The sequence below is a fragment of the Eubalaena glacialis genome, chromosome 8, assembly GCF_028564815.1.
Source record: "Eubalaena glacialis isolate mEubGla1 chromosome 8, mEubGla1.1.hap2.+ XY, whole genome shotgun sequence".
Lineage (NCBI taxonomy): Eukaryota > Metazoa > Chordata > Mammalia > Artiodactyla > Balaenidae > Eubalaena > Eubalaena glacialis.
In genome coordinates, this window is record NC_083723.1 from 106,424,510 (window position 1) to 106,451,900 (window position 27,391).

Consider the following 27,391-nt stretch of genomic DNA (forward strand, 5'->3'; position numbering starts at 1 on the left):
ATGAAGTGGATACTGTTCTTTGGGGACCTTATTGGGTCCAGCATCTGTGGCCAAGAAAAGTTTTTTGGGTAAGTTCCTTTTGGACTTATTATTACTTGGTTAGTTCAGAGATATGGGAACCAAATGGATTTGGAAATGAATGGCTGATTATACCTCAAATGGTATGGTGTTGGGAAGGAAGACCTGGACTCCTGTCCCAGCTCTGCCCTTGTGTCATCCTGGGTCAATTACTTCTCGCTCAGGCTCAGCTTCATCTGTGATATCAGGACTAGGTGGTCTCCACAGTCCCTCCCCAGCTCCCTAATTCCTGCCAATTCTTTTCCTTCCTAGTTCTTATTTGTAAGGTCAGTTTCAGGCATTCCTACTTTCTTACTCCTATATTATGAATTACTAAGAATTACCAGAAATTGTTTCAATTTCTGCCATGCTTAAGGGAAAGCCTGGGTCATAGGCTTTTTGGCTTCACCTCTCTATTAATGGTTAAGGTTTGGTGGAGCTTTCTCGTCAGCATTTGGCATATGGAGATTTGATAGGTCTTGCCTAGCCTTAACTATGAAAAGTGACATGCAAGGATACACCTGTACATTCTGTGTGTGTGTGTGCATGTGTGTGCACACACATGCACACGTGCTCCACACAGAATGCCTTGAGGTTTGCAAAGGAGAGGATATTTGGGAGGTAGGAGAGATGAAAGGATGGCATGGTACCCTACTAGAAGATTGGGGGGGATGGAGTCAAGATGGCAGTGTGGGAAGACATGGAGTACATTTCTCCCCACAACTAGGGCACCTGCCAGACACCAGTGGGGGACCGTGACGCCCAAGAAGACGGGAGGAACCCCCAAGCGAATGGCTGGGGGTCAGGCCGAAGCTCCTGCAGTGAGAGCTCTGAGTCTGAACCACTGGACTGACAGAGAACCTCAGTTCCCAGGGAATATTCATTGGAGTGAGGTCTCCCAGAGGTCCTCATGTTGGCACCAAGACCCAGCTCTACCCAACAGCCTACAAATTCCAATGTTGGAAGCCTCAGGCCAAACAGCCAGTAAGACAGGAACACAATCCCACTCAACAACAACAACAACAACAACAACAAAAGAGACAGCAAAAGAATAAGTCACAGATGAAGGAGCAAGGTAAAATCCTACAAGACCAAATAAATGAAGAGGAAATTGGCACTCTACCTGAAAAAGAATTCAGAGTAATGATAGTAAAGATGATCCAGAATCTCGGAAATAGAATGGAGGCACGGATTGAGAAAATACAAGAAATGTTTAACAAAGACCTGGAAGAACTAAGAACAAACAAACAGAGACGAACAACACAATAACTGAAATGAAAAATACACTAGAAGGAATCAATAACAGAATAACTGAGGCAGAAGAACAAATAAGTGAGCTTGAAGACATAATGGTGGAAATAACTGCTGAGGAGCAGAATAAAGAAAAAAGAATGAAAAGAATTGAAGACAATCTCAGAGACCTCTGGGACATCACTAAACGCACCAACATTCAAATTATAGGGGTCCCAGAAGAAGAAGAAGAAAAAAGGGTCTGAGAAAATATTTGAAGAGATTATAGTGAAAAACTTCCCTAACATGGGAAGGGAAATAGTCACCCAAGTCCAGGAAACAAAGAGAGTCCCACACAGGAGAAACACACCAAGACACATATTAATCAAACTAACAAAAATTAAATTCAAAGAAAAAATATTAAAAGCAACAAGGGAAAAATGAAAACTAACATACAAAGGAATCCCCATAAGGTTATCAGCTGATTTTTCAGCAGAAACTCTGCAGGCCAGAATGGATTGACAAGATATACTTAAAGTGATGAAAGAGAAAAACCTACAACCAAGATTACTCTACCCAGCAAGGATCTCATTCAGATTTGATGGATAAATCAAAAGCTTTTCAGACAAGCAAAACCTAAGAGAATTCAGCACGACCAAACCAGCTTTACAACAAATGCTAAAGAAACTTCTCTAGGCGGGAAACACAAGAGAAGAAAAAGACCCACAAAAACAATCCCAAAACAATTAAGAAAACGGTAATAGGAACATACATATCGATAATAACCTTGAATGTAAATGCATTAAATGCCACAACCAAAAGACACAGACTGGCTGAATGGATACAAAAACAAGACCCATATATATGCTGTCTACAAGAGAACCACTTCAGACCTAGGGATACATACAGACTGAAAGTGAAGGGATGGAAAAAGATATTCCATACAAATGGAAATCAAAAGAAAGCTGGAGTAGCAATACTTGTATCAGATAAAATAGACCTTAAAATAAAGACCTTACAAGAGGTAAGGAAGGACACTATAAAATGATCAAGGGATCAATCCAAGAAGAAGATGTAACAATTATAAATGTTTATGCACCCAACGTAGGAGTACCTCAATACATAAGGCAAATGCTAACAACCATGAAAGGGGAAATCGACAGTAACACAATAATAGTAGGGGACTTTAACACCCCACTTACACCAATGGACAGATCATCCAAACAGAAAATAAATAAGTAAATGACACAATAGACCAGATAGATTTAATTGATATTTATAGAACATTCCACCTGAAAGTGGCAGAATACACTTTCTTCTCAAGTGCACATGGAACATTCTCCAGGATAGATCACATCTTGGGTCACAAATCAAGCCTCGGAAAATTTAAGAAAATTGAAATCGTGTCAAGCATCTTTTCTGACAACAATGCTATGAGATTGGAAATCAATTACAGGAAGAAAACTGAAAAAAACACAGATACATGGAGGCTAAACAGTGCACTACTAAATAACCAAGAGATCACTGAAGAAATCAAAGAAGAAATAAAAAAATACATAGAAACAAATGACAATGAAAACACGATGACCCAAAACCTATGGGACACAGCAAAAGCAGTTCTAAGAGGGAAGTTTATAGCAATTCAATCTCACCTCAGGAAACAAGAAAAATCTCAAATAAACAATCCAACCCTACACCTAAAGCAAGTAGAGAAAGAAGAACAAAGAAAACCCAAAGTCAGTAGAAGGAAGGAAATAAAGATCAGAGCAGAAATAAATGAAAAAGAAACGAAGAAAACAATAACAAAGATCAATAAAACTAAAAGCTGGTTCTTTGAGAAGATAAACAAAATTGATAAACCCTTAGCCAGACTCATCAGGAAAAAAAGGGAGAGGACGCAAATCAATAAAATTAGAAATGAAAAAGGAGAAATCACAGCTGACACCACAGAAATACAAAGGATTATAAGAGACTACTACAAACAACTATATGCCATATATTTTTGTATGCCAATAAAATGGACAACCACGAAGAAATGGACAAATTCTTGGAAAGGTACAATTTTCCAAGACTGAACCAGGAAGAATTAGAAAATATAAACAGACCTATCACAAGTAATGAAATTGAAATTGTAATTAAAAATCTTCCAACAAGCAAAAGTCCAGGACCAGATGGCTTCACAGGCGAATTCTACCAAACATTTAGAGAAGAGCTAACACTGATCCTTCTCAAACTCTTCCAAAAAATTGCAGAGGGAGGAGCACTCCCAAATTCATTCTATGAAGCCACCATCACCCTGATACCAAAGCCAGAAAAAGATATCACAAAAAAAGAAAATTATAGATCGATATCACTGATGAACATAGATGCAAAAATCCTGAACAAAATACTAGCAAACAGAATCCAACAACATATTAAAAGGATCATACACTATGATCAAGTGGGATTTATCCCAAGGATGCAAGGATTCTTCAGTATATGCAAATCAATCAATGTGATACACCATATTAACAAATTAAGGAATAAAAACCATACGATCCTCTCAATAGATGCAGAAAAAGCTTTTGACAAAATTCAACACCCATTTATGATAAAAACTCTCCAGAAAATGGGCATAGAGGGAACTTACCTCAACATGATAAAGGCCATATATGACAAACCCACAGCAAACATCATACTCAGTGGTGAAAAACTGAAAGCATTTCCACTAAGATCAGGAACAAGACAAGGATGTCCACTCTCGCCACTATTATTCAACATAGTTTTGGAGGTCCTAGCCATGGCAATTGGAGAAGAAAAAGAAATAAAAGGAATACAAATTGGAAAAGAAGAAGTAAAACTGTCACTGTTTCCAGATGACATGATACTATACATAGAGAATCCTAAAGATGCCACCAGAAAACTACTAGAACTAATCAATGAATTTGGTAAGCTTGCAGGATACAAAATTAATACACAGAAATCTCTGGCATTCCTATACACTTACAACAAAAAATCAGAAAGAGAAATTGAGGAAACAATCCCATTTACCATCACAACAAAAAAAATAAAATACCTAGGAATAAACCTACCTAAGGAGGTGAAAGACTTGTACTCAGAAAACTATAAAACACTGGTGAAAGAAATCAAAGATGACATAAACAGATGGAGGGTATACCATGTTCTTGGATTGGAAGAATCAATATTGTGAAAATGATTTTACTACCCAAAGCAATCTACAGATTCAATGCAATCCCTATCAAGCTACCAATGGCATTCTTCACAGAATTAAAAGAAAAAATTTTACAACTCGTGGAAACACAAAAGACCCCAAATAGCCAAAGCAATCTTGAGAAAGAAAAACGGAGCTGGAGGAATCAGGTTCCCCGACTTCAAACTATACTACAAAGCTACAGTAATCGAGACAGTATGGTACTGGCACAAAAACAGAAATATAGATCAATGGTACAGGATAGAAAGCCCAGAGATAGACTCACGCACATATGGTCACCTAATTTACAACAAAGGAGACGAGAACATGCAATGGAGAAAAGACAGCCTCTTCAATAAATGGTGCTGGCAAAACTGGACAGCTACATGTAAAAGAATGAAATCAGAACACTACCTAACACCATACACGAAAATAAACTCCAAATGGATTAAAGACCTAAATGTAGGACCAGACACTATAAAACTCTTAGAGGAAAACATAGGAAAAACACTCTTTGACATAAACCACGGCAAGATCTTTTTTGACCCTCCTCCTAGAGTAATGAAAATAAAAACAAAAATAAACAAATGGGACCTAATGAAACTTAAAAGCTTTTTCACAACAAAGGAAACCATAAACAAGATGAAAAGACATCCCTCAGAATGGGAGAAAATATCTGCAAGTGAAACAACGGACAAAGGATTAATCTCCAAAATATACAAACAGCTCATGGTGCTCAATATCAAAAAAAAAATAATCCAATAAAAAAATGGGCAGAAGAACTAAGTAGACATTTCACCAAAGAAGACATACAGATGGCCAAGAGGCACACGAAAAGATGCTCAACATCACTAATTATTAGAGAAATACAAATCAAAACTACAATGAGGTATCACCTCCCACCAGTCAAAATGGCCATTATCAAAAAATCTAGAAACAATTAATGCTGGAAAGGGTGTGGTGAAAAAGGAACCCTCCTGCACTGTTGGTGGGAATGTAAATTGATACAACCACTATGGAGAACAGTATGGAGGTTCCTTAAAAAACTAAAAATAGAACTACCATATGATCCAGCAATCCCACTACTGGGCATCTACCCTGAGAAAACCATAATTCAAAAAGAGACATGTACCACAATGTTCATTGCAGCACTATTTACAATAGCCAGGACATGGAAGCAACCTAAATGTCCATCGACAGATGAATGGATAAAGAAGATGTGGCACATATATACAATGGAATATTACTCAGCCATAAACAGAAATGAAATTGAGTTATTTGTAGTGAGGTTGATGGACCTGGAGTCTGTCATACAGAGTGAAGTAAGTCAGAAAGAGAAAAACAAATACCATATGCTAACACATATATATATGGAATCTAAAAAAAAGAAAAATGGTACTGATGAACCTATGGGCAGGGCAGGAGTAAAGATGTAGACGTAGAGAATTGACTTGAGGACACAGAGGGGGAGGGCGAAGCTGGGGCAAAGTGAGAGTAGCAGCGACATATATACACTACCAAATGTAAAATAGCTAGCTAGTGGGAAGCTGCTGCATAGCACAGGGAGATCAGCTCGGTGCTTTGCGACGACCTAGAGGGGTGGGATAGGGAGGGTGCGAGGGAGAGGCAAGAGGGAGGGGATATGGAGATATATGTATGCATATGGCTGATTCACTCTGTTGTACAACAGAAACTAACACAGTATTGTGGAGCAATTATACTCCAATAAAAATCTATTAAAAAAAAAAAAGGTTAAGAATCCTGGCCAAGGCCACTTGGCTGGTAAGCAGGGGAGTTGGAGCAAAACCCATATGCTTTTGTTATAACACAAGTTAATCTCCAGATAGAATCCTGTATCTCACTGATCTGTCTATATCTGTTAGTTTACTCTCCATTATACTATCTGGCTAAAGGGACTTTGGGATTGTTTATTGAGGTAATTACTTATATGTGATTGAGTAATTTTTATGGCGATGACTTCCGTTCACACCTGGTCTCTACTGCCAAATAGCTCAGAGGGTTTAGGCATAGCAGGTGGTCAGGGAAGGAGATTTTTCCACAGGCAGCTCAGCAGTAAGTGTGTAATAACTACCCTTGCTGCCATGTGGGCTGATGCATAGAGCGCTTATGCTCTCGTTGCTCCTATTCACGTGGCTGAAAAATCTTTCTTTCTCAGGATTCAGACTTCTCTTATAATGCAGTGGACACCTGGGTTGAGGCTTCTTGGCTGAGCTCTGGAGTGCTCACCATAGGCGCTTGCACAGAAAGGGCTGTGTGCCTGAGCAAATTGCAGATGGTTTTAACCAATAGTGTCATCCTTACCCCCAAATCTGTTCTTGCCTCATAGTAGGGAACCCAGCAAAGGTGGAGGAATTCTTCCTGAGGTCCACAGACATGGCCTAGGCAGCCAGCTTGGTGAACATTTAGAGCAAGGGGAAGCTGGCCTCTGAGCATTCAAGTGGTTGGGAAGCCAGGATGCAGGTTGGCTTGGAGGGGGAACAGTACTGATGGAGATGAAGATAATGGTTTCTCCCCCCACCACACCCCCCAGTCTCTGTTCATTCCATCTAACTCACCTACCTCCCCAGTCTCTCTCACTCTGCTGGTGTCTTCTGTCCTGGGCTTCACTCATCTTAAGGATAGGATGGTGACCAGGATGCCTAAAGGTGCACAGCAAGCATAGAACAGGAAGTAGTTGCAGAACTTGTAACATCAGCAGTAACTGGTCGGCATTTAAGAGTTCTGTGAAATCATCTCTTGTGGTGGCTTCTAAGCCTGGCTGGGGATGCAGGTGAGAAAGGCACAATGAACAGGCCACTTGGCTGCCCACATGGTAAAAGGGGGAGAGATAGAAGCTCAGCACCAAGGTGACTATTGACTGTCCAGAACATGGGACACATGTGAGGGTGACTGAGAGTGGATCCCTAGCCATTGCGCGGTAGCAGCTGGCCAGCCCTGGGTATTGGAGAGTACCAGAGTTAAGAAGAGCTGTAGGAGCACCTACCTGTGTCGAGTAGGAGGGGTGAACATGGCAACCTGCAAACCTCAACATGTCCCCCTTCCCAGGCCAATCTTCCATCTTCAGAAAGAGCTTAAGGTCTGTGAAAAGATTTCCAGATGGTGGAGATAGGTTGTGTTCTGCCACCCATGCTCTCAGGAAGGCATTTTCCAAATAGAGACAAGGACAGTGAGGGCAAGAGAAAGTCTGCCCTTCACCTGGCACCCACTTATGTTCTCTCTGTTTCTAGATATTGATGGGCTTATGTTCATGAGAATAATATAAGATTCTCCCCATGCCCTGCCAGCTTTTAGCACCATCTGAAGACTGTTGCTAATGTTGTCTTCTCTGGTTGGGGAAAACCTCGTGGGTGATGGGAATTGGTCCTAAAGCCTGGGTGGCAGATTGGCTAGGCAGGTAAAGAAAAGGGCTGGACATCCAGGCAGAGGGAACAGCATGTGCAAAGGCATAGAAGGGCAAAGTATATGGTGAATTTGGAATTTCAGTGAGGCTGGAGCCAAGAATGTGTAGGAGGGAGAGGTGGAGGAGAGACAGATGGGGAAAGACTCCATTCTGCACCAGCCTTTCCGCCCTGTCTCTCTGCATGCTGCAGATGTGTCTTTATCCTTTGGAGCTGGGCTAATTAGGACATGATGAAATGCACTGTGGTTTTAATCATCATCCGGGCCAGTTAGATTCACTGTGTTCCCTTATCATGAACAGTGCCCAAGAGTATGAAAGTTCTGTTGTGAAGTTATCACTTTGGGAGAATTAAAACACATGCTGTGGATGAATGTGTAACATGATTTTCATACTCTTAAGAGCTCCTTATTCTTATGTTTCTCTTTTTTTTCCTCTTCCTGTTCCTTCTCTCTCCTCTTTCTCTTTGTGATTACTCAAGTCAGTGCTGTATTTTACCGATGCCTCATTTTGCTAACAGAGATGCCAATGCACAGGCACTTTTCCAGAACACCCATTTTTAAGACGCCCCTTTTTCTGGGGTATTGAGGATGAGTTGTGACAGAGCATGAGTTCTGCAGATGGGTCCTGGTACTCAGCCAGGAGGAAGGATTTCTCTTCTGTTTTCAACCTGTTTCTTTTGCAAGGCTGCTTGCCTGTGTCAGGGAAATGGTGGTTTGATTCCCCATCTTTGCAGGGCTGCAGTCCAACATCTAGCAAGGCTGTTGGGTTCAGGCTGAGACCCGCCAGCCAGTGGCTTCTCCACCATGGCCTCAGCAGCTCCCATGGGATGCAGTTGGCTGCCCACCTCCCAGAACCCTGTGGAGACCGGATGAGCTGGGAGAAAGTGAGGCTTCATCAATGGCGTTTCCTCCAGACCTGCCACCTGCAACAGAAGCAACTCTGCAGTGGACGTTGCCTCCTTGATGCTAGCCTAGACCCCACGGAGATCCCCCAGAAGCTCCCAGAACAAAGTTAAACTCTGAGAGTCCATCCGGATTGAGCCAGTTTTCTGATGAGGAGATGCTGATCTGCCACATGTGGCTGCACGTTTAGCTCCCTGTGACAGAACCATTTTCTCTGTCAACAGGTCCTTCAGCCCACAGCCCTCTCCAGCAGCTTTTCCCGCATTCATTTGTGTCAAAGGGATGACGCATGTGACAGCGTTGAGTGTGGATTCATTCCGGCCGTCACCTAGCAACGGCCTAATGGCTCCCCTGGCTTTCTGAGCCGGCCCAGAGCACAAAGGCAGCTTTTCAGGCTCGGCCTTCTCCCACCCACACACAGGACTTCAGGGGCCTCTACCCCTGCTGCTGCTGCTGCGGGAGCTAAATGGTGTATAGGAAACAAGTGCGGGACAAACAACAAAGGGGGACTCGGGACTGGCCGGCTCCCTTCTGGTCCCTATCAGGGCCCCATAGGGAGGATGAATCCCGAGTTCAGCCCCAGCACCATGCATTTCTATAGGGTTCTGGAGCTGGAAGGGCCTGGGAGAGCACCCAGCCTCTCCCCTCTTTGCTAAGAGGAAAAATAACTAACCCTCCAAGGATGGAAGGTCTATTCTCTTTTCTAGCTCTTTCCAGCATGGACATTCAGCCAGAGTTTCAGTCCTAGACCCTGACAGTGAAGAAGTGCTTCTTTATGTCTTGAGTTAGCTTTGCGTGTAACTCAGGAACATTCCTTTCTGCAAAATATATATGTTTTTCATTATAAAGTAATATGACCACATTACAGAAAACAGATACGAGGGGAAAAAAGTAAGTCATCCATAATCCCATGACCCGAACATAAGCACTGTCAGCATTTGCTATATTTCCGTTGTCTGTTTTTCTTCCAATGCATCTGCTTTTTCCATACTTGCAATCATGGCATACATACAATTTTGTGTCCTGCTCTTTCACTTAATATTTCCCTTAAAGTTATACCATAAGCACTTTTTCATATTTGCCACGTAGTCTTATTTTTAATGGCTATACATTATAACCAAAGACTAGACCATTTCCTCTCATTTGGCCCAGTTATGTCTGGGATAGTAGGCCTGGGGTTTATTTGCCAGCTGAAAGCTCACCATTATCTTTTGCTTTTTTTTTCCTTTCTCCAGGGACCAAGTTTTCAGGATTAATGTCAGAAATGGAGATGAGATCAGCAAACTAAGTCAGCTAGTGAATTCAGACAACTTTAAGGTACCTAGTTCTCCTTCTCTTGGGTATCAATTAACTTTAGTGGGAGAAGACTCTTGCAGCACTGGCATTGTTATTCCTGAAGAGTTTCTGTATATAATCCTGTATTAGTCAACACGCCTTTATACAATTGAGAGGGTTGGTGGGGGAGAAGTGCTGTAGATCGCAGCAGTGCTGTCCAGGGAGGTGAGAGGCCTCAGCAGTGGGCTCCATCTTTCTATCTGCATTGACTTATTACTTCTTGGGCTTTGCGAGGTATTGCCTGCTGGGCAGGCCTGACCAGATAAAATTACAAAATGGCAAAGTTTGCCCTTGTGCAGAATCCAACCCCTCAGGGATCACCAAGGCTTTTGGCGGTTGTTCTAGAAGAATGAGCTCGTTGTGCCTTTTACCTGAACTATCCTTTAACCTGGTTTTACTTCTTTTCTCTTCAGCTCAACTTCTGGAAATCTCCCTCTACCTTTGGTCGTCCTGTGGATGTCCTGTTCCCTTCTGTCAGTCTGCAGCCAGTCAAATCCTTCCTGAAGTCCCAGGGCTTAGAGTACTTGGTGACTGTTGAAGACCTGCAAGTGGATAGGCCAACGTCCCTCACTGGTCTTGCATAGGACCAAGCAGCCAGAGTGGACTTGAGACATTTTCAAGTTCTGGTCTTATTCTTCTCCATTTAAAAGATGAAGACATTGAGGTATATGGAAGTAAAGTGCAGTGACTTGTTAGAGGAACATGTTGTACTAGAAAGGGCATACATGGGTTAGGAAACCAGCCAGATCTGGATCCAAATCCTGATTTTGCTAACTGCTAGCTGTGTGACTTTGGACAAGCTGTTAACCTCTTGAGACTCTGTTTCTTCATCAGTAAAACGGTAATAGTTATACCTACTTCATACGATTTATTGAGAAGATTAAGTGGCTAAATGTACATAAAATGTCTAACAGTGCCGGGTATGTCATAGATGCCCCACAAGTATTAAGTCCCTCTCCCTTTTCCTATTTGAAGTCAGGAGGGAAGAACAGAGTGTATGGTGGGTAGAAGGTGGGGTGCCGGTGGGGAGGTGCTGAAGACCAGTCATAAAAAGCATCCTCTGGGAATTCCCCGGCGGTCCAGTGGTTAGGACCCCACACTTCCACTGCAGGGGACATGGGTTCGATCCCTGGTCAGGGAACTAAGATCCCGTGTGCTATGCGGTGCGGCCAAAAAAAAGCATCCTTTGAGAAAGGGAGAATGTCACCAGCAGCCCCCAGCAGAGGGAACATCACTGCCTAAGCCAGACACCAGCCTCATGAGCTGTATTTGAACAGCAGGGCAGTGTCTGGCTCATGTTCTCTCCTTCACTGAGGTGGGTTGTGGACTAATTGGTGATTTGGCCCAGGAGTTTCCTGATGGTGTGAGCAGCTGTGAGCTTATTAATCATCCTCACATGTCACAGACATCTGCCAGGAACCTTCAAAGTATGAGTGGTTGTAAGAATTTCTTTGTTTCTGAATGGTTTCCCAAGCTGGGTATTTCAGAGGCACTGGATACCAGATGCAGACTGATGTCTAGAGAATTTGTGGTATAGAATAACCAAATAGCACATATGTTGCTTCCAGGAAGTAAGTAGGTTTTGAATGAGGTGATGTACATTGGGCTCCAAGAAGTAAGATTATATAGATATGTGGAAGAAATCAGACCCCCTTTTACACTTTGACATTTGTGCTTCTTGATATGTGTGCCAAGGGTGCTGCCATCTTGGCCAGCACATGTCCCAAGATATGGTGGAACCAGCATGAAGCTCCATCCCCAAAGGATCACTTTGTAATGTTGCCATGTCTGTTTTAGGCCCTTTTAGATAATGATGATGAGGAAATGCAATACAATGAAGGTCAAGAACGGAGCAGTAATAACTTCAAATATGGAGCCTATCATTCCCTGGAAGCTGTAAGTATTTCAGAGCAGGTTAAGATCAAGGTCATTGGCCTTTTGGGTTTTGTAACCCCTTTCCTTACTTCCAGGAGGTATTAGTCCCTAACACAATACCCCTACACTGAGGGGTTAAAATGTGTACACTTCAATTCTTTTCTTTCTTTTTTTTTTTAATTTTAGAATTTTATTTATCTTTTTATACAGCAGGTTCTTATTAGTTATCCATTTTACAATTCTTTTCTAATTCTTTGTTTATCTCCCACCAACACCTAAGAGCATAGTGAAACACAAACTGAACATTTTCTCCCACGTGCATCGTTCTTTTCTTAAGCAACCCCTCAAAGAAAACCATGAAATAATTGCAATCATTTCCAGTCCTTGTAATTCAACCTTCTTATACCCCACCAGAATCCCTGTATTTTATTCACTCAGATTAAAGTGTTTCTTATCCCAGGCAAATAGACAAGTGATTATTTCCAAGGTTAACCAAATATTTCCACTCATTTATCATGACTACTTATAATGTATATTTATTCCATAATGCGTTTTGGTGCTGTGTTTAGTTAGAAATCACTTATATAGATGACTGACTTTCAAGGTAAGCCAACCCTTCAAATGAGAAATTTAGAGCAGAATAATTTAATATGATATTGGAATTTGAGGAACCAAGAAGGACTGGAATGGAACTGGATCACATAGCATACGGTTTTCTTAGGTCCCTCAATGTCTTCTTCCTTAGTCTGGAAACTCTCTACTAACTCAGGAACACACCCCAAATCTAAATTGGTATTCTCCTTCCTATAGCTGAATATATGTTGTTCTTTATATCCAAAGATAGAGTTCTTGGCATGCTTTTCATGAGGCATATACTTTGAATTATTTTTCTTCTAGATGAGGTTTTTTTCAAAGCTTGACCAAATATTTCTCCTTCTTTCCCAGGATTGTCAGTAGCTTTGTTTAATGTGTACACTTCCAGCCGCACTGCCCCTTGATCCCTCTTGTGACCAATGACATACAGCTGCAAAACACCTGGATAAAGTTATATGAGTTCAGTCCAGGGCCATGGACGAAAGCAGAGCTAAGGGCCCACACAGGGATCAAACCCATGACATTAGCCTCATTAACATGGGGCACTCCCTAGCTGAGCTAACCAGTGGCAAATGTCACCCCAGATTCTGGAAACTCCATCCCCTCACCTGCCTGCTGCAGGAGCCTCACTTTCCCATCCACTCACTTTTGTTCTCTGGCTTTAGGTATCATTGTCATCTGGCTTACAGCCATCTATCATTCCCTGCAAGGCCTTTTGCTGTGGGTTGGTGTACCATCTCCCTTCTGACTTGTTCATATTCAGTTCTTTTTAAAAACAGCTTTTAAGAGCTCATATTCCACAATCACTTGGGCCTTCTTAGGTCTCTAAAGGGAATTTCATGTTTGTCTCTGCCAGGGTTTCTAGTTTCAGATCCTTTGTGTGTATTGTTGTGGTTGCTGTTATTGTTGTTAGTTTTGTGGGTAAGTTTTCCCCTGATGTTGGCAGTGTGAATTTGCACCCCTCATCTGGACACAGCTTGGTGTTTTAACTTTTCCTGGGTGACTCTCTTTCCTCTCATGACGCAGGGCAGGCATCTGACGTTCTAGGGTCAGTGGGTAGAGTTTCCAGGCCCTTTGAATGGCCAGAATTACCAATTCCCAGCTCTCAAGTTCCAGCTCCTTGCCCCAGGCAGGGTCCATTGCCCTCTGCTCCTATTCCTGGTTGCTGTAAACTCTCGGTGCCTAAGGTAGATATCTGGTCCTGGGGCTTCATATTCTGCCCTTTACTGTGTTAGCTTGTTCCCTCTTCATTTCTGGCACCCACAATTTTTCCTTTTTTTGGCCTTTAAATTTGGCTGTGACTCATTTTCATTGTATTTTATCTGGATTGCCTCTATATTTGGGAGGTAGTTTCTTGCTTCTGCTCAATCTGCCGTAATGGCTGCAAGTCTGATAAATCCTTTAAGCTTGATTTTATTCTATATTGATTGCACATTTTCGTTCTTGGTAAAGCTCCTTCTTTCAATTTTAAGGTCTAAACAGAAATTTGTTTATTTCCTTATTTCAACCCTCAAAAGGTTTGAACAACTAAGATGGATGAATTCCATTTAAATCAAACTTTTTTTTTTTTTTTACTGAAAGCAAGTGGAAGCATTTGTAGCCATGATTTATACAGCTCTTCACGTGCCCTCTCAAAGCCTTTGAAGAATCATTTCCAAAGTGGGGTGCTTGTATGGCAGGGTGTAAGCAAGATGGCCCACTGGGATGGAGAAATAAACTATTGCAACTTCTATTTATATTTCTACATATATTTGTATTTATTATTATTTTTAAAATAAATTTATTTTTTTATTTTTGGCTGCATTGGGACTTTGTTGCTGCGCGTGGGCTTTCTCTAGTTGCGGCAAGAGGGGGCTACTCTTTGTTGCGGTGCGTGGGCTTCTCATTGCAGTGGCTTCTCTTGCTGTGGAGCACGGGCTCTAGGCGCGTGGGCTTCAGTAGTTGCAGCACGTGGGCTCAGCAGTTGTAGCTTGTGGGCTCTAGAGCTCAGGCTCAGTAGTTGTGGCACACGGGCTTAGTTGCTCCGTGGCATGTGGGATCTTCCCGGACCAGGGCTCGAACCCGTGTCCCCTGCATTGGCAGGCGGATTCTTAACCACTGCACCACCATGGAAGTCCTGTATTTATTGTTAATGCAACAATTTTTTTTTTAACATCTTTATTGGAGTATAATTGCTTTACAATTGTGTATTAGTTTCTGCTTTATAACAAAGTGAGTCAGTTATACATATACATATATCCCCATATCTCTTCCCTCTTGCGTCTCCCTCCCTCCCACCCTCCCTATCCCACCCGTCTAGGTGGTCACAAAGCACCGAGCTGATCTCCCTGTGCTATGCGGCTGCTTCCCACTAGCTATCTATTTTACATTTGGTAGTGTATATATGTCCATGCCACTCTCTCACTTTGTCCCAGCTTACCCTTCCCCCTCCCCGTATCCTCAAGTCCATTCCCTAGTAGGTCTGCATCTTTATTCCTGTCTTGCCCCTAGGTTCTTCATGACCTTTTTTTTTTTTTTTTTTTTAGATTCCATATATATGTGTTAGCATACGGTATTTGTTTTTCTGTTTCAGACTTACTTCACTCTGTATGACAGACTTTAGGTCCATCCACCTCACTACAAATAACTCAATTTCATTTCTTTTTATGGCTGAGTAATATTCCATTGTATATATGTGCCACATCTTCTTTATCCATTCATCTGTTGATGGACACTTAGGTTGCTTCCATGTCCTGGCTATTGTAAATAGAGCTGCAATGAACTTGCGGTACATGACTCTTTTTGAGTTATGGTTTTCTCAGGATATATGCCCAGCAGTGGGATTGCTGGGTCGTATGGTAGTTCTATTTTTAGTTTTTTAAGGAACCTCCATACTGTTCTCCACAGTGGCTGTATCAATTTACATTCCCACCAACAGTGCAAGAGGGTTCCCTTTTCTCCACACCCTCTCCAGCATTTATTGTTTGTAGATTTTTTGATGATGGCGATTCTGACTGGTGTGAGATGATATCTCATTGTAGTTTTGGTTTGCATTTCTCTAATGATTAATGATGTTGAGCATTCTTTCATGTGTTTGTTGGCAATCTGTATATCTTCTTTGGAGAAATGTCTATTTAGGTCTTCTGCCCATTTTTGGATTGGGTTGTTTGTTTTTTTGATATTGAGCAATGCAACAATTTTTGTTTCTATTTTTTGTTTTATAATGTACATAATATACTTGTGTGGTATTATATATATTCATGGTGCATGCTGAATTTTTTTTTTTAACTGATGAAAAAAATGATAAAAAAGTTTGGAGAGCAGTGCTTTTAAGAACCTTGGCTAAATGGGACCCTTGCTGATTATTGAGCCTAGTATAGTGCAAAGGGCCACACTGTTGGAGCAGTACCTGCACAAGTTTCTCTACTCTAGTTTAATGGACTATAATTTTGTGGACAAATAAAATGTGTTTTTCTCTAGAAAACTGTAGAAACGGATTCTTAGGCAGTTGCTTAAGAATAAGCATTCCATGCCGATAATATTGACAACCCCCAGGTTAGGGGACTGTAAAAAATCATTAAGATCAACAAGATAACATTCACATATACCCACCCAGAGCTGAACAAATTTTTAAAATGCCCCTGTGTTTACTTTTTCACAGTTCAGATTTACCATGAGATAGACAGCATTGCCAGAGATTTTCCTGACTTGGCGAGCAGGGTGAAGATTGGGCATTTATTTGAAAACCGGTCAATGTATGTACTGAAGGTGAGGCCCCATGCACTTTGAAGGGCCCGACTGGACTCACGCTCCTGGTTCCTTGTGTCCAGGATTCAGCCCTCACACCTCTGAAAGAGGCAGCTTTTTAGGACCTCCTTGACTTTAGGGAGGAGAGTGAGGTGAGGAGACATCTACCCGGGTTCGAATTTGGTCTGACAGAGGGTCCCCTGCTTCTGCCTAATGTGGGAGGAGTTAGTAGGAGCACATCCCATTCCAAGTTTTGGCTGAAAGGCAGAATCAGGAAGAGGTGGGAGGTGGTTAGTGTTCCAGAAAGCTCTCAGATTGGCCACAGTCTTTTCCCTCCATTCCCATCTTCTGTAAATATGAAGACAAATTGGGATGGTCCTAAAAATTCTGTTTTGCTTTTTAGGGGTCCTTATTGGAAAAACAATCTAGGAAGCTGATTTTAGGGTTGATGTAGTTTTAAGCCCAGTCTATGATCCTTGGCTGCATAAAGCCTAATTTCCAGATATTTCTAACAGATTTCAGGTCTATATTGGCAAAAGAAGTAGAGAATTTATGGCAGTGACATAAATTACATAAATAATCCAGCCAAATGAATAAAAAGGAATTTGGAGATACAAACCATGGAACAAGTGATGGTGCCTAGAATTTGTCAAACCCTTGAATCCATACGGGCCCTGAGGAGCCCAGGTTTATAGCAATGGTGAAATTACCAGTGGGAGAAGACCTGCCATTGAGCTTGTTGCTGTAAAATAATCTACATAAATTTAGATTATTTGCCAACTGATGGAGACCCTTGCTTCATTAGCACCAAGCTCTGACCCAAGGGGGCCCCACACTAAAAAGCAGCAGCCAGAATTCATTTCATGCTGTTTACAAAGAGCTATAGTGAACCCTCCATTCCTCATTTTAAAACTGATTTCATTTATTGCCTCAAGTAGAACAGGCTGGTTCATGCACTTTTGTGTCTCTCTCTGTTGGGCTATCATTTGAGGTCTTTCAAGAGGCATAATAGTATCTCTAATCACACGGGCATTATAATTCACAATAGCAATTGTTTCCCCTTCCTATTTGCTTCCAACCTTGGAGTGGCTCAAGCTGCCTGGAGCTGCGGTGCTGCAACTGGGCCCTGCCAGCCAACAAATTAAGCTCCCTGGTCACGAAGAACCCTGATAAAGGGATGGTGCCCTCAGACATTTGGTCTCTGAATGATCTTAAATGGATTAAATGAATAGGGGCGAGCTGGGAAGAGGAGAGGAGAGGTGAGCAGAGACGCAGGCGGGCAGGAGGGTCATTTTCTGGCCTCTTTTTCCTTCCACAGTTCAGCACTGGAGAAGGCAGGCGGCAGCTGACCATTTGGCTGAATTCAGGTATCCATTCCCGGGAGTGGATCTCACAGGCCACAGTGATCTGGACCATAAAGAAAGACATGTTGCCTTGTATTAGCCCAGAATTCTGGTGGGCCCGGGTTGCCCTGCAGCGTCCCACACAGCTAGACCCTGGAGATGAGATAGGAAGGCACTATGCACAGACATGATAGGCTGGGGGGTACCTTTTCTGATTGGAGAAGCAAAAGATCAGAGCCCTATAGTCAGGCCACTGTGGCTAAATGACAAAGTGCATTCATAGCAGCAAGCAAGCTAATGAGCTGCAGAGGTGGCCCTAAAACACTGACCCATAGTCAGTCCCGCAGGAAGGGAGCAGGGCCTTCTCAGTAGCAAAGCTCAGGTAAGCTTTACCTTTAGTCCCTTTCAGGCCCCCCAGACCCTCAGGGACCTCATGCTATCTCCATGTCCCTCTGGAAAGTCTACTTTAAGCCAGCGCCGGTGGAGGAGGGGTGGTGCAAGTGGAGGATCCATCTTCCCTACCCCTAGCACGGGGAGGGGGGCTGCTCAGATTCCTAATAACTATTATGATGGGCGGCTCTCCCCTCCCCTGTTCCCGCCCCCTGGAAGGAATGAATAAACAAGGCAGCCCAGGACTCAGTGAGGTTGATGTCATCAGGCAACCATGTTTCCCCAGGTTTTGAAGTGCTCTGTGGGCTTTGCAGAGCGCTGCACCTATGAGGGTGGCAGGGAGACTGCAGAGGGTGGATGCTGTTCTAGGAGTTGGGCATCTGGGGAAGATACACGGACTTAGACCTAGCAACCCAGCCTGAAGGGCACAGCTGAGAAGCTCGTTGTCTCTGCTTAGACTGTATCTGACTATGGGAAGGATCCAGCCATCACCTCCATCTTGGAGAAATTGGATATTTTCTTGTTGACTGTGGCCAATCCTGATGGATATGTATACACACAAACTCAAGTGAGTAATACTGACAGAATAGGCTGGGTTTGGAGTTAAGACTTTTTTGTTGAATTCCTTGCTTTGCAACTAAATAGTTGTATGACCTTAGAGAAAACTTCCACAAAATGTGCACATTAGGAGCTTCCTTGGGGTCTCATTTTCCAGTCATTCTCTGAGCTGAGAGTCACCAGGGAATATTTTTTTCTTAGAGAGGATAGTCTAATGAACTCCCTATTATGGATCTTGAACAATTATCAACACTTTACCAATCTTCTTTTCATTTCTTTCCCTCCCACACATTTTTCCTGATGTATTTTAAAGCAAATCCCAGACATAAGGTTACTTCATTCAAAACTTCTTTAGTATTCATCTCTAGCTGATGATAATTAAAACAACAAACAATATACCACCATCAACTGTAAAAAATTAATGGAAGTTCTTTAATATCATCTGATATCCCTACTTATCTTTAAACTGTCTTTTGAGACAGTTTGTTGAAATCAGAATCCAAATAAGGTCTGTACCTGCATTTGGTTGTTACGGCTCTGCAGGCTTTTTTATTCTACAGTGGTACCCACCCCCGCCCCCCAACATATCTTTTAAAATGTCATTCATTGTTGGAGAAACCAAGTAAATTGTCCTGTAGAATGTGTCACATTCTGAATTTGCTTGATGGCTTCTTTGTTCTATGCCATTTAATTTATTCCCTCATCTCCTGTATTTCCTATTCACTTGTGGTCAGATCTAGATGCTTGATTGGAGTCAGGTTAATTTTTTAGGCAAGGATAAAATAGTTGCCGTGCACTTCCTTTCACATCAGTGATCACTGAGGCCCATAATGTCCATTTGTCCCACTTTTACCGAAGCCCGAAGTGATTCAGTGGACTCAGATGGTGTCAGCCTGGGTCCCATTAGGGCATTTTGGCGAGGTCCTTTTCTCCGGGCCAGAAGGGCTAAGCCTCCTCTCTCTGGGGCATGAGAGGAGACTCCGCAGTTAGTGAGGGCTGAAGCCCCGATGATCCTCCAGATCTCTGGAGTTGCCTCCAGAGCTGCAGGCAGCTTGTCCCATCTACGGTGCCATCTCCGTCATAGGCCCCCAAAGAAAACCTTCACCTCTCCTGTGCCCTGACCCATCTCTGAAGGTTGTTCCTTCCTTGGTGAATTTTTCCGAACCGGTTATGGAGGAAGACACGGTCTCTAAATCCTGGAAGCTCCTGCGTTGGTACCGCTCCAAATAGAAATTGGAATGTTAGTTTTGCAGGTAGGTGGGGGAGACAGTTTTTAAATCCTGCTACCCCTGGGTAGCCTGGTCCACAGGCCTCTGAGCTGGCAGTGAGGGAGCTGGTTTCCAGGCTAGCTCCATTGCTGGTTCATTGAGAAACTTGGGTAAGTCCCTTATTCTCTCTATGTATCATTTTACTATTATTATTATTATTATTTGTAATTTTGAAAGGGAATGGCTGAACAATTCCTGTCCTCCTGAGAGAATGCTAATATTTTAAAAACTATTCTATCTTAGATATATAAATTCATGGGCCTGCTTTGTAGCCTGGCCATCCCGGCTTCTGGGCAATACCGGATGGGTGGAAGGGCTGTTGGTGGCAACTCAGAAGAGAGCAATTAGCACCATTACCCCAACAGGCAAGATCACATTGTGAGGATTAAACTACAGCAGTTTACCCTTAGATGTGTAAATATGAACCTCAGCCCTTTGATGTCATGGAGAGAGAATGAGAATTAGGAGTCCTGGGTTCTGAGTTCCAGTTATTTAAAAATCATCCCCACAATAGTGCCAACTATGTGCCAGGTACCTTCCCATGTATTATCTTATTTATTCTTCTGACCTAGAGAGTGAGTTTTCTTATCTGAAATGAAACAATTGAAGCTCAGAGACCATCTCAAGAGCATATGGTTGATAAGAATTAGGATCTAAACTCACTTTTGAATTTCAAAGCCCGAGAGTTCTCTTTCACTATTCAGCTGTACTGATGTTTTGTTTTTAATGTAATGTTTTAATGTAATATTTTAATGTAATGGTTTTAATTCTCTTACTTGCATAGAAATACCACAAAAACCATTGGGGGAAAAATAATGTGACTGTGGGAAAGGAGCTGATACAAATGTGGGAATTGAGGGCATCAAAGTTAAGTCACAACAGGGATGGTTTCACACATACACCAGATACCTTAGAGGCCTATATTGTGAGGTAATACAGAAGGCAGTAATTCTAAATACCTGTCAAATAATCAAGAGATTTTAGCCACAACAATAGATTATTTTTGGCAGCACTTGGCCATTAAGATCTGAACCAAGAGAATGAGTTGACACCAGAATAAATGGAGTCATTTTCATTATTAATTGGTATTCATATTAATTATCTAGAATACTTATTAATTGACAACTTACTGTCAAGTATGATATTAATTATTTATGACAACTGTTGGTGATACAATACAAGGTCAGCTCTCTCCATTTAGAGGAGTCCTACCAGTTTTCCTGCTCAGGTGTGGCAGAGCCAGCACCCCACTGCCACACCCTCCCCGCAATTTACACACACTATGGACCAGATTCTCAGGGAGAAGCTAGCAATGGCCTGCCCATGCCTTCTCCCCCTCCTCTGGGTAGAGTATCCTGCATTTCTGTTTCCTTAGCCTACGGGTTAATGTTTCTGCTTGGGCCACACCCCACAGGAGAGGGAGCCAGTGACAACCCTTGCTCCGAAGTATACCATGGAGCCCACGCCAGTTCAGAAGTGGAGGTGAAACTGGTGGTAGATTTCATTCAAGAACGTGGGAATTTCAAATGCTTCATCGACCTGCACAGCTACTCACAGCTGCTGACGTATCCATGTGGGTACATGGTCAAAAAGGCCCCGGATGCTGATGAGCTGGTAAGCGGGGCTGCATCCAGCCCTGGGCATGCTTTTCCCCTGGGTGCTGCAAAGTCCAGGAGCAGGGCTTATTTCAAGAAGCCCCAGTGTTCTCTCTCTGTTCTTTGCAGTGTGCCATCAGGCCTACTGGGAATAGGAAGAAGGTGATGCCTCTTATTTCTGTGTTTGCTGTGAGTTCCAAGAACCACACCCAACCCTGTCTTTCCTTCTCACTTGTTTTTCTGACCAAAATGTATTGCAGACCCACTGCTTGCCAAGAACTGTGGGTAGCATTGTGGTGGGCAAGGGGGAGGTGCTCCTCACTTGGTGTAAGGTAGAGTTTAAGTAAGGTGTAGGCCACAGCCTAGGGGTGCTCTGTGTCACATGCAATGACTCACCCCAGGATGTGAGCAGGCACTTAGGGTGAACTGACTGGAGTAGGGCTGGCACCCGCAGAGTGACTGCAGGCCTCTCTCTCCACGCTGGTCTGCTTGAGTGTGCCCCTCTGCCCGGGGCCACAGCTAGCTCACACGCCTCCCAGCAGATGCAGCCCCACCCAGGGCTGGCCAGGTGTGGACTAGATTCTGCTCTCAAGGAGGTGCTCTGTGTAGGGCACATCCATATATGGCGTCCCTGTCTCCACCTCCACTCTGGGAACACCCAACTCTTAGAAGGTTTTCTCTTGAACATACTTGCCCTTCCCTCATGTTCATGAACATGACATTCCCTTCCCTCAGGATAGGTGAAGATGGTGGTGCCTTTATTAGATTTTTAATGTGCTGGTGAGCAGCCTTCCAGATCTGTGAAGAGCTTGAATACAGCTCCTCCAATTTGAGTTTATAATATACATGCTTCAGAATGCTTATCTGGTCTTCTTCCACCTCTCTCCTTACCCCCTGCCCCAAACTGGAAGTAAAGAACTGAGGATAAGAGAAGGAGTTGGAGGAACCATACCATTTCCCTCACTTCATAGTCAGGCCTTTGCTCTGGTTGGATGGGAAAGAAGGAGACCAGGAGGGAACATTGGGGGTGGGGTCGGGAATTTTTCAAACCACTGCAGTACAGAACAGCTGAGGAATGTCTGACTTCGGGATCCGTTCTTTCTCACTCTGCTGATTTCCCCACTCCTAGGATGAGGTGGCAAGGTGTGTAGCCAAAGCTCTGGCTTTCCTGTCAGGCACTGAGTACCAAGTGTGTCCTACCTGCACCACTGTCTGTAAGTACTCACTGAGTTTATTGGTTATAAGGAAATGCTTTGAGAGGACACTTGAAATGGAGCGGGAGAAGAGCTGCAAGTCAGCCTTCCTACGTTGTAGTCTTTTTTTGTTGTTAATGATAGGCTGAATTTATGTCAAGCCTGTGTGATGGTAGCTGTCGCGTGCGGCCATCTTCATCAAACTGAGGTGGTGGTATGGCGGGTAGAGGCGACCCCCTCACCTTCCTGTCCAAAATGAACACGTGTTGAGCATAACAGGCTTAGGTTAGGGGTTCCCCCCGACAATCATTAGCATTGAGCTGAAAAAACAAAAACAAAAACAAAAACTCTACCAAGACTTCAGACCTGAAGATGGTCTTGAGGCCCATCACCTACAACTCAACTCCAATTTGAGGAAATACCCTTGTTTTGGTTTCTCACTGAAGTGTTTCATCTGAGCATTTCACTCTATTCCTGCTGAGATCCTTCCAGTTCCCTTATTCTGTGAGTCTGATCTTTAAATTTTTAGATCATATTGAAGGATATGATTATTCTCCAAGGCCCTAGCTATAAATGGGAAACAGAAACAAAAAATGTGGGGAGCAAAGCTCCTTTTAAGCAAGTGGGCTTCTTTTCCCCTCCTGTGCCTCTTCTGTAAATAGTTTTCCAACAGTTGGTCCACCCTCAAAGCCCCTGCAAACCTGTTGATAATTCTTTCCTTTTCCATACTGTTAACTTGCTCTCCCGTCCTACCTACTTAGCCCTCAACTAGCTGTTCCCCTCAGTCTTCCTCTTCTGCGAAGATTCTCCAACCCACCTCTTGGGTCCTCCTCTGTACTCTGATCTCAGCACTCTTGTCTGTGTTTCACATGCCACCAAGCTGCATAAAGCACTCAGCATGATGCTGGTGGTTGTGTTGCTAATTGCAGCAACAATCCAGTAATTACTCATGATTTATTATTACTAGTGTTGTTGAATGGGAGCTCCTCAGAGAACAAACACATCAGGAGAGGTTCTCCACCCTCTAATTAGTCAGAACTGAGTCCTACACCAAAGAGAGCTAAAGGAACTTGGCAGGAGCCTTCTGAGGAGGTCCTCTCAAAAGATCTTTGCGGGTCACCAGGGTCCTGGCTTTTGGGTCAGATGCCAGTTTAAAGAATGGCCTTTTCCTCCCATGTCAAAAACATTCTTCTCCCCAGCATAAGCTGTGCCAAAATTAAGAGATACTCATCAGATTCCTCCAGCAGAAGAGGAGAAAGGCTCTCCTGAGCATTGTCCAGGATACATAATATTTCCTACCTCTTTCAAGAGCCCATCTTCTGTATTTTTTATAGGCTTTGTGTGCCCTCCTTTCTTCCCCAAAATGAAATCAATTTTTATATAAAAACACTCTAGCTCCCTGGGTTATGGTATGTGTTATATAAGTAGTTGACATTTGTCCCTTCAAGTGCTGAACTTTTCCTTAGATTAATCATTTTAGATGAAAATAATTCTAAAATGGGTTTTCACACTTTCCTGCCATTTTTTTTTTTAAACTTTTTTTAAAAATTTATTTATTTATTTATTTATTTTTGGCTGTGTTGGGTCTCCGTTTTTGTGCGAGGGCTTTCTCCAGTTGTGGCAAGCGGGGGCCACTCTTCATCGCGGTGCGTGGGCCTCTCACTATCGCGGCCTCTCTTGTTGCAGAGCACAGGCTCCAGACGCGCAGGCTCAGTAGTTGTGGCCCACGGGCCTAGTTGCTCCGCGGCATGTGGGATCTTCCCAGACCAGGGCTCGAACCCGTGTCCCCTGCATTAGCAGGCAGACTCTCAACCACTGCACCACCAGGGAAGCCCATCCTGCCTTCTTAAACAGAGTATGTAGAAGAGACTTAAGCTCCTTTCTTCATGACTGAGTGGCCTTCTGAATGTCAGTTGTTGTATCTTGAAGGCCTTCTGTGCTGTACTGGACTGTTCAATCCTTTTGCTAAACAGCACAGCCTGTTTTGCTTCTTTAACTCTTGTGTCTGCTTTTTAGAGTTTTCATGTCTCCTTCCTCAGGCCACCTTCCTCTAGCAACCCTTTCCCCTCCTCTTCACTGATTCTGATCTACTAAGGGCTTGGAAACAAGTTCATTGGGCTCGTTTAGCTCATGGATAGATTGTGAGTATTAAGGATGTTCATGACAGCATTGTTTATAGTCACAAAAGACTGGTAAGCAACTAAATGTTCATCAGTAGAGTGCTGGATAAAAACACATTTGGTGCATTACTACAATGAAACACTATGCAGCCCTTAAATGAGTGAGGTGGATCTGTATGTGCTAATAGGGAATAATCTTCAAATGTTAATTGAAAAATACAGTGTACAGAACAGTGTTATTAGTATGTTCCCATATGTGTTTTTTATTTTTTTATAAATTTATTTATTTACTTATTTATTTATGGCTGCATTTGGGTCTTCGTTGCTGTGCATGGGCTTTCTCTAGTTGCGGCGAGAGGGGGCTACTCTTTGTTGCAGTGCATGGGCTTCTCATTGCGGTGGCTTCTCTTGTTGCAGAGCACGGGCTCTATGCACGCGGGCTTAGTAGTTGTGGCGCAGGGACTTAGTTGCTCCATGGCATGTAGGATCTTCCCGGACCAGGGCTCGAACCCATGTCCCCTGCATTGGCAGGTGGATTCTTAACCACTGTGCCACCAGGGAAGTCCCCCATATGTGTTTTTTTTTAAAAAAAGAGTAGGTAGACTTAGCAGGGACCCAAGTAAAGTGAAGTTCATGAACCTGATCACTTTGCTCAGCAGAGGTCTTCTTGGCCCCTTCCTGAATTTAAAATCTGTTCTGAAATACTTGAGCTTGCCATGTAAATAACTTCTAGAAACTTCTGGTGCCATTGCCTGTTTTTTTATTCAGCATTTTTCTCAGTATAGAGAAAGGCTGTGGGAATTACGTAAGAATTTCAGAGAGTATAGGAGAGCCTGTTCCACAACCTCTGGGAGCATGTAATTGCAGCAGAAGCAGCATCTCTAGAAAATCACAAATAGTATCATGAGAAACAACCCTTAGGAACAGTGGAAAAACAAAGGGACCCATATTTTCATTTAACAGACATATATATTATATAATAAATGGACCCCAAGTCGGTTGAAGAAAGCATGGGCTTTGTCATCAGATGGATTGGGTTTAAATTCCAGCCTTGCCATTTTCCATCTATATTTTCTTAGATAAATTATTCATTCTGAACCTGGATTTTCTCATCTGAAAAACAAGGACAGTATTACCTATCTCACTGGCTTCTTAAAGATTAAATGAGATCATAAATGTAAACTTTACAGTATGATAACTGGCTCATGGTAGATGTTCAACAAATGATAGCTGCTATTACATTGTTATTTTATTATTCAGTATCATCTACACTTTGCACTTTTAACCAGTTTCTTCTCTAGTAGAGTTTGACTGGAAGAAGCAGGAAAACAGGCCTCTTGCCTTTCGGCAAAGGGAAGTCCCAAGGGCTGTGCTTCTTTCTGTGTATCAGTTATCTCTTGAGATGTAAAAAACTATCCTAAAATTTAACAGCTTAAAACAATAAACATTAATTTTCTTACACAGTTTCTGTGGGTCAGGAACTCAGGAGCTTCTTATCTGGGTGGCTCTGGCTCAGGGACTCTCAGGATGTTGCAGTTAAGGTGTCTTCCAGGGCTACAGTCATCTAGAGGCTTGATGGGGCTGGAGGATCTTCTTCTCAGATGGCTCACTCAGATGCCTGGCAAGTGAGGGCTAATTACTGGCAGTGAGTTCTTCACCACATGGACCTCTTTATAGGGCTGCTTGAGTGTTCTTACAACATGACAGCTGGCTCCCCAGAGCCAGTGATCCAAGAGAGAGCAAGGCAGAAGCCATGATATTTATCACCTAGCTTTGAAGGGCACACACTTTCATTTCTGCAGTCTCCTGAAAAACAGGTCAAGTTGGCCCTGTCCAGTGTAGGAGGGCACAACACAAGGATGTGAGTACCAGGAGACAAGGATCATCATGGCTATCTTGGAGGCTGCCTGCCACACTCTGTAAAGATTTGCTTCCAGTGACCTGAAGGAGTCTACACAGTGAGTTGGTGACAAGATGGAAATGAGGATTTAAAATCTCTTGGATTGAGACTAGTGAAGACCCTCATGGTGCAGGACAGTCTGAGACATAGGGATCAGGCCAGTGTTTATGTGCTGTAGGCCTGATGACTTTTAGAAATAACTGTAGATCCCTAAGGAACCACAGGTGGGCAGAGCTCCAGGCCCCTTCCCATCTAATCCTGAAAGGAACTAGACTTCAAAGGTGTTTTCTCTTTTGACTTAACAGATCCAGCTAGTGGCAGCAGTGTTGACTGGGCATATGATAATGGCATCAAGTATGCATTCACTTTTGAGTTGAGAGATATTGGGCACTATGGCTTCTTCCTGCCAGCCAACCAGATCATCCCCACTACAGAGGAGACCTGGCTGGGGCTGAAGACCATCATGGAGCATGTGCGGGACAACCTCTCCTAGAAGAGAGCCCGCTCTGTCTACATTTATTTATCCACATGTACACACACACACTGAGGCCAGTATTAAAGGGAGCTTATTCCTTCACATGTGAGTCAGAGCCCTCTGGCTTTGTAGAGAACACAGGTCAGCCCCTCTCCAGCCCCCTTCCTTGAAGTTTGTGCATTCTGGTGGTGTGCTTAGAGAAGCACTTCTGCCACCCTG

General features: G+C 43.1%; 1 protein-coding gene across 1 annotated transcript; it reads left to right on the forward strand.

The window, feature by feature from the left end:
• Positions 1–27,190, forward strand: CPA4 (carboxypeptidase A4). The gene is made up of 11 exons (XM_061198257.1): positions 1–68; positions 10,036–10,117; positions 10,549–10,683; positions 11,933–12,031; positions 16,250–16,351; positions 17,649–17,751; positions 18,519–18,630; positions 19,783–19,874; positions 21,304–21,503; positions 22,614–22,698; positions 27,003–27,190. The coding sequence occupies exons 1-11, from the start codon at positions 1–3 to the stop codon at positions 27,188–27,190; spliced, it is 1,266 nt and encodes a 421-aa protein (XP_061054240.1).
• Positions 27,191–27,391: the final 201 nt, after the last annotated feature.